Source organism: Sander vitreus, chromosome 21 (genome assembly GCF_031162955.1).
Source record: "Sander vitreus isolate 19-12246 chromosome 21, sanVit1, whole genome shotgun sequence".
Classification (NCBI taxonomy): domain Eukaryota; kingdom Metazoa; phylum Chordata; class Actinopteri; order Perciformes; family Percidae; genus Sander; species Sander vitreus.
In genome coordinates, this window is record NC_135875.1 from 18,758,319 (window position 1) to 18,766,159 (window position 7,841).

General features: G+C 46.4%; 1 protein-coding gene across 15 annotated transcripts in view; it reads right to left on the reverse strand.

Moving 5' to 3' along the window:
• Positions 1 to 351: 351 nt before the first annotated feature.
• Positions 352 to 7,841, reverse strand: part of mrtfab (myocardin related transcription factor Ab) — a 51,114-nt gene continuing 43,624 nt past the window's right edge. For 8 of the 15 annotated variants that reach the window (XM_078278470.1, XM_078278471.1, XM_078278462.1 and 5 more), the window contains 8 exons: positions 7,249 to 7,635; positions 5,725 to 6,732; positions 4,785 to 4,991; positions 4,603 to 4,683; positions 3,972 to 4,112; positions 3,723 to 3,812; positions 2,045 to 2,108; positions 352 to 1,948 (listed from right to left, as the gene is read on the reverse strand). In XM_078278470.1, coding sequence (XP_078134596.1) covers positions 1,371 to 1,948; positions 2,045 to 2,108; positions 3,723 to 3,812; positions 3,972 to 4,112; positions 4,603 to 4,683; positions 4,785 to 4,991; positions 5,725 to 6,732; positions 7,249 to 7,635 — 2,556 coding nt within the window. In that variant the 3' untranslated portion in view covers positions 352 to 1,370. The remainder of the gene's footprint in view (positions 1,949 to 2,044; positions 2,109 to 3,722; positions 3,813 to 3,971; positions 4,113 to 4,602; positions 4,684 to 4,784; positions 4,992 to 5,724; positions 6,733 to 7,248; positions 7,636 to 7,841) is intronic. The other 7 variants (XM_078278474.1, XM_078278466.1, XM_078278467.1 and 4 more) reach the window with 5 other exon arrangements.

Consider the following 7,841-nt stretch of genomic DNA (forward strand, 5'->3'; position numbering starts at 1 on the left):
TTAACATGTAACTATAAAGGATAAAATGCAAGCACATGATCTAATTTCTTCCACTGTCAGGTATCCGTCCTGTTTGGTACTGCAAAATAAAACCACAGCTTTGCCAAAAATGTATTTGCAATTTTTAGAAGCAAAACTAAAAAAAAACCACCAACCCCTTGTTGATATGCAGATGGATCCTAAATGATGGATCAAGACCGATTTCTTTACAATGGCTCTTTCTTGTGGTCTTTCTCTTTATCACCAGATTAATTAATCTATGTAGCTAAGAGCTCTTTGTGAACTAGTCTTTTGTCTCATATGGGACACTATTTTATATTGTTGTGAACATGTAAAAGAAAAACAGACATCTTTTGAGTTTTTATAGTATGTTTATTTTATTTTTTTAACTTTTTTTCTTTAAAAAATGACAAGGTCCAAGTACTTTGGAAGCCCTGCCCTCACCCCTATATTCCCCCAGCCGGCTAGCTTGACTCTAAAGCAACCAGCAAAGAAAAATAGTCATATGGACAATTGATAATGTACACCCCATATACAGCAATACATAGTGGTCTACCATAATGTTACCAATAATACACAACCTCCAATGAGGCTTCAGTTCAAACTGTTTCCACTGATATGGTTCATTTCAAAAGCAACTGTCGACCAATGACGGTTGTGTTTTGTGACTAGTGTGGGTGGGGTTCAGGCTCAGCTGATCACCGGCTCCGCTGATCTACATGGTGGTTTTCACTCAGACAGCGTTTGGATTCAGGTTCAGTTGACCTGAACACCCCCCTTTTAACCAATCAGATTCAGCATAAGTGCAAAGTTTAGGAGGCACTGACACACACACTCTGCCATCAGGAGGAGCCAGAGTAAACGTCACTTACAATCCCTTCTCAGCTCTACTCTGTCAAACCGTTTCCAAGGGTTGAAATGCTGTATTACAGTGACCTACAGTTCCCTGCTGGTTGTCTTTAATCTGGTTAGAATGCAGGTCAGGAAATGGGATTTTATCAGCTTGATGTGAGTAGCCTGCTGTCCCCATAGAATTCAATTTCAAAAAGTCCACTTCAGTTCCACCAAGTTCAAGTCCTCTCTATTAATTGAACTTCTATGTTTCTTTCTTATGTCACCTCATCCTGCATACAGTAACAGCCAGGGCAAAGTGTGTGTGTGTGTGTGTGTGTGTGTGTGTGTGTGTGTGTGTGTGTGTGTGTGTGTGTGTGTGTGTGTGTGTGTGTGTGTGTGTGTGTGTGTGTGCATTTGCATGTGCCAGTGACCCCCGCAGTGGTAGAGACAGCATAGAAAAGGTTTCTATATGTGCATGAAATAAAGACGGAGCCTGTACACGGCGTGAGCGAGTGTGCGTCCATCTGCGTGCAGGGCTACAGACACGACTCCCAGTGCAGCTGCAGGTCAGTGCTGTCCAGGAAATCGGTGGAGAAGACGCTGGGCGGAGTGTGCGGCACCAGCGGGGCCAGGCTCGTCCCCCCGTCTCCGTCACCCCCTCCTCCTCCTCCTCTACCTGCGCTGCCCCCGCTCCCTCCGCTGGCGCTCCCCACCATAGAGATGTCCAGCCAATCCATGCTGTCCAGGGTGGGGTCGCCAAAGTCCAGCCCCGCGGAGTGGGGGGAGAAGCCCAGGTCGGACGTGTCCATGGGGGAGGGAGGGTGGTCCAGGATGCTGGGCGTGCTCAGCATTTGGCTGTGGAGGTCGTCGATAAGCGTCAGGCCGCCGTCGGGCTCCACGCCCAGCAGCGGGGTGCCTGTGGTGCTCTCCAGGAAGTCCTCCAGGCGCCCGCTGCCTGTGCAGGGCTCTCCCACGGAGGGCTGAGGGGAGATGAGGGGCTCTGTCGGGGTGGGAGGGGAGAGGTGGAGGGGGGATGGGGGAGAGGATGGGGAGGGCGGGTCAGAGTGGAGGGGGGCGAGGGAAGGGTCCGGGTTGGCCTTGAAGCTGGGGATTTCTGAAGGAGGACAGAGAGAGAGAGAAAAACTGTCATCAGTACAGGAGGAGACAGACTCGTGATGTCTTTCTCTCAGTCATCTTTAGAGTTTAGTACCTCCACTCTTCAGCAGGATGTCAAACAGGTCGTCCATCTGCTGACTGTTGACGCCATTCTCCTGCTAACAGAAACGATTTTTGTCAGTCAGCCACCAAATACACATGGCTCTCCACAAAGACAATCCTGCTCTATTAACTTGTTTTATTCTAAAACGGTGGTTTCCAAACTTTTTTAAACCACAGCAACACTTGTAGTAGTGGTTTTCTGTCATGGCAACTAACCTTCCCCACACATGCAACGTGACATCATGACTTCGCATAAACATACACGCTACTTTCTTAAGCCAAGCGGCGTGCTGTCTGTACGCATTTTGAGCTATCCGCGCGTATGTCTACGCTGTATACAGCGGACGGCAGTCTGCAACGTCACATCATGACTTTGCGTAAACGTACACGCCACTTGGCTTTAGAAAGTGGCGTGTATGTTTGCGCTATAACGTTATCTGTACGCATTTTGAGCACCGTATACAGCGAACGGGTTGGGTTTAGGAAAAGAAGAAAGCGACGGTTGGGTTTAGGAAACGTGACACGCGGGACACGATCTCCGGGGTGAAAGTCCTGTGTTTTACCCATCCTCCACCCCGACCAACCTCCCTATGTGGATTTTTGGGCTTTCATACTACTCGCTATGGTGTAAATTCACACGCAATCGCAAGGTAATGTAAGTCAACGGCGTTGATAAACACACTAAAAAGCCAGTATGCGTCTCAATAACACGCCAAAATGGCATACGAATTGGCGTGTCATACATACGCCACTTAATGAGATCAGTCTGACACACTTGTCATAATGCAAATAAAGTATACTGTATAATACTGGCTATATATATATAAAATAGACTTGACAATATGAACTTAGAGCAATATTGAGTGAAATAATATACAATATACGTATTGTCAATTAAAAGCAGAATGTCAGCAGTTTTATGTTGCTGTGCACATCTGGAGATAAATATGTAACACGTTCCCCTTGTTCTATGCAAAAGCAAAATGAGCTTACACTTTTGGTTTTCAAAGACAAAAGTGCTGCACACATTCAGCTGCATTTATCAGTGAAAATAGATGCTTCTATTCTAATAAATCCAGCTGTCTATGCAGGCCGTGTACCAGCTCGCATTTTACTCACGCTATACGCATTTAACGGCGACCCAAAGCATATTTCTGACGTGTACCTACAGTGATTGTGTTTTGGGGTCTGAGCGCTGTCAAAACGCCAGTGACATACACTAGGAATGCTTTATGAAGTCTCAACAGACCAGAACACTGTGTGTTATGGTTTGAGCAACAAGTGTGATTCTCTTGTTGTTGAGTCCCTTTCTTTTGACCTGAAACACTTTTTCTACCTGCAGATGTCTCACATCTGACTCCAACAGGTTTACATCCTCTCCGGTACATGCAGACGCGTTTCCCTTAATGCTTTCAGCAAGTAGCAAACAAAGACGAATTTCTGAAATAACCTAAATAACACAGGACTTTCTGTCAGACACAAATTAAAAAAACACATTCACGCAGTAAATCCAACCCAACACAGCTGCAACCTCTCGGCCACAAATTGTCCAACTGCCTTCAGTTCAGAAACATGAGCACACAGCTCAGAGTGAGAAGCTAAGAGGGAAAATAGAGGAACAGAACAACATAAAGGGACAGATGGAAAGAAAGACGTATGGGAAGACATACTTTGGAGCACTGAGTAGGAAGGGAGGTGTTGCGTTTGGGAGAGGGAGGGGTGAACAGTGTGTGCCGGTCGTACGGCGGACACACCTCTCTCTGCAAGGGTGGAGTGATGAAGTGATGAAATGGAAAGAAAAGAGAAGAAACAAGGAGAAAAAGTTAATGAAGTTCACATGTGGAGAAGCCTGGGCAGTCGAGATGACATGATGATGGCAACTATCAGGAGCGTTTTGGGGGGGGTTGGGGAGGGTTTACCTTATAAGATGAGATTAAGTTGCTTTGGCTTTCACTGTCTGACATGTCGTCAAAGAAAGGCTGCAGGTTGGGCGGAGCGGTGGCTGACAGGCTGGGTTGTGGCACGCCATTGGTGTCCAGGTGAAGCCCCGCCTTCTGTCCCTGAGTGCAGAGAGGGACAAAGACATATTTAGACTGGACAAAGGCAGACACAAATATGTTAAATACTCCGCTGTGATTGGCTAGTTCAGTCTCATTATCTCTGAATAACTGATTCACATTTCATCAGTCCAGTCGGCTTGATTTTGATGATTTTAAACTGGGTTAGTGGCGACACCTTGTGGCAGGAAAAGGTTACTGCTTGGACGATGCAGCCAGTCCTGCTGCACTGTATGTTACATTACAATTATTTGGCAGAAAAAAACTAAGGCAAAAGCATGTGTTAATGTGTTAAGAAAGTATTAGTTATTACAAAAATAAAATAAATATAAACAACCTACATAAAAGAATATATTTAAAAAGCATATTAGTTTTCAAAACATCACCCTGGCATTGGTTTATGCTATATATATTGCCCCTATACAAATAATAAACATACAATAAAAAGTAATTAAAAAGAATGTGTCATAGTGACATATAGTCTTTGTTGTACCTTTTTGATTGGCTCTGTCACTGGCGGCTCTTTTGATTGGCTGTCAGTGCTGGGGAGTTTACTTGGAGTCGACTGCAACCTCTAAAAGAGAACAACATGCAGAGATAGTTGCAGAGAAACATCCCATCATAGGTTATTATTAACCCTGTACAGTCCACCAGAGAACATCGGTGTTACTGTACCTGCAGTGTGATGCGTCCGTTGGGTTTGGCCAATGAGGACCCTCCGTTCTGTCCGTCTGCGGTGTGACTGGTCAGAGCGATCAGGTAGTGGTTGCCGTTGCCGTCGGTGACCAGAGTCGGCGTGCCGTTTGCCTTGAGGAGGTCTAATGAAATGGACTGGGTGTGGATCTGAGTGCCGTTCTGTTGGCTGATCACGACCGGGTTCACCTGGAAACCAAACAGCATGTTTCAGTACATTTTATATGAATGAAAACCCCCACCCTAACCTAACAGAGATGATGATGTTGGTGTGTCCTGTTGATTGTGTCCATTTATATATGTAGGCACTGATGCTGCATTTATCTTTCGAAGCCCTGATGTATTTTTTTTTTTTTTTTTACATACATTGTATTGTTATTCAACACAAAGTAATGAAGTATGAAGTAATTGCCCTTTAAATTTCTTGTGAGGGCTCTTGGTGCAGTCTAACAGTCACCTCCTACAAAAGATGGCTTCTCAGTATGTAACACCATTTGCCTGAGGATGGTCTAGTACAGAAATGTTGCCAGTTATTACATTTATTTTAGAAAGTTAGACAGTAAAAGTTCCAGAAAAACAGACCGAAAGCAGAAAATACATGTTTTGTACTTCTTTACAAATGAAAAAAAATATCTGACTGACTGACTGACATGTGATGTGCATTCTTTTGTAGAATACAGTTAGTTTTTAGAAGTGTCTCGTGATATATTGTCTCTAGAAGTGTATTATCCAACTTTTGTTTTTGTTAATGAAGGAAAAGAAAATCGCAAGAAATGTAAATCGCAATACAAATCTATTCGGCACCCATGTATCGTGAAAGAATCCAATCGTGATAGCGTGTGAAAGCGTTTTGGCCCAGCCCTACTACCTTTACAATTCAAACATGTTTCACACACGTGTTGTGGAGCTGCTGGGATATTACCTGTTGTGTGGCGACAGTTGCCGTCTGTTGCCTTTGCTGCTGCCTCTGCAGAGCTCTCTGCTGCTTCCTCAGCTGGGCTTGGGTCACTGCAGGCTTCTGGATCTGCACCTGAACCGGCTTCAGCTGAACCTGGTTCTTCTGCTGGCTCTGTTGAGCTTGAGTCTGTTTGAGCTGGTTCTGCTGCGCCAGCTTCTGTTGACTGAGTTTCTGCTGGGCGAGTTTCTGCTGGGCGAGTTTCTGCTGGGCCTGCAGCTGTTTCTGCTGGGTCTGCTGTATGATGAGCTGCTGCAGTTGCTGCTGCTGATGGAGCAGGATTTGGGCTTCTTTCTTCTGCTGTTGTAGTTTTTGAGGGTTGGACATAGCCTCTGCCACCTTCTGCAGTGCCACCTGACTCTGCTGCTGTTTGGGCTGCAGCGTGGTCTGTTTTTGCTGCTCGGCTTGTTGGATCTGCAGCCGATGAATCTGCTGCAGCCTGAGCAGAGTCTCCTGGGAGCACTGCATCGGCTGGAGCGCTCTCTTTGCCTGGGCCGCCTCCGTTACTCCCTCCATCCCCTCCTCAGGCTCCGCCTCCTTCTTCACCTTCACCACGACGCCGTTGGGGAGAGTGGGGGGCTGAATGGCCGAGGCTTTAATCAGAGTTTGAAGTTTCACCTCGGTCATGGATGTTCGGCTCCTCTCACTTCCTTCCTTCTCCAACCCTACTCCGCCGGTCATCTTGCCCTGCTCCAGCTGGGACCGGAGGGTCTCCACCAGCCTCTGCTTCTGCCTCAGCATCCTGGTCAACTCCTCGATCTGTTTGTCCTTCTCCTGCAGCATCTGGTCCTTGTCCAAGGAGGATGTGTCCATAGTTACTCCAGACAGGACCTCTGGAGGCTGACTCGAGGCAGGCGAGAGCCTGGACAGGCTGCATGAGCTCTGGATCTCCTCTTTGACCTTGGAGAGTGGAGAGATGTTTGATGGGTGCTGAGGAGACGGGTGCAGGGTGAGCTGGGTAAGGGGAGAGCTCACCTGAAGGACAACAAAACAAGAAGAGGATGTTAGGGAAAGGTTGCTAGCTAACAACCGCTAGGGTAAAATCCAGCACATATACGGCACCTTAGGACACGTGAAACAGGTGATTTAACCGTCACCGCTCATTTTACAGTTTTTATTTTACGGTTTAGCAACAAAACGAAATGCTGAGGGAACATTACAACGTTTTTTTCATGTTGGATTTGAGAGGGATGCATCCACACTAACCTGGAAAAAGTTTTAGACAGTAACGTTAAGTGAATACAGCGTGTCAGGGGAATACGTCTCCTGCAGCTGGGAGTCAAAGGCAGAGGGGCTGCAGGGTTCACTAACATTAGCTTTTTGTCTCACCTGGGAACAGTGCATTCATCAAATCCAGTGCCCAAATGCTATTTTCCAAGCTATTATATACAGTATAGAGTGTGTGTGTGTGCGTATATATATATATATATATATATATATATATATATATATATAATTTCATCTAATAAACAGGCTACTTGCTTCACATACAGATCTCACCATTTCTCCAAACATGTCTCCATTACAGCTCGTCTCATCGGGACTCATCCCGGCCAGCGACCTCTCAGACGGAGTGGGTGACATCGGAGGGCTGGAGCTGGTGCTGCCAAATCGCATGACCCGCCCTGGAATCACCTGACCCAGTGATGACAAATCTAACTTGAAGCCACCCTCTCCTGATTGGTGGTCAGGGATGGTAGTTGTGTTTGCAGAGGATGTGATAGTGCCCTGCTGGCTGGCCTGCGATGTGCCGTTTTTCAAAGCCGCTGTGGTGCCACCGTTTTGCTCCTGGTAGTTGCGGAGCCTCTCAATGAGATCGTTCTTGGTGCCTGAGACGGTCAAACCACGCAATTTGAGTTCCTGTTTCAACTCGGCGACCTGGAGGATGAGAAAGCAGACGAGTACTCACTTAGCAGGCTTTGACTCAGAGTGAAAGAGAACAGAGTAGCTGACGTGTAAAAGACAAAAACTTAAAGTGGAAAGCCCCGAGGAGTATAATTTAGTTCAGGGGCCCAACAAAACATCCCAGAATTTATCTGAGATGGTCACCAGTGTTTCCTCTATGTTGATTTGACCGTGGCGGC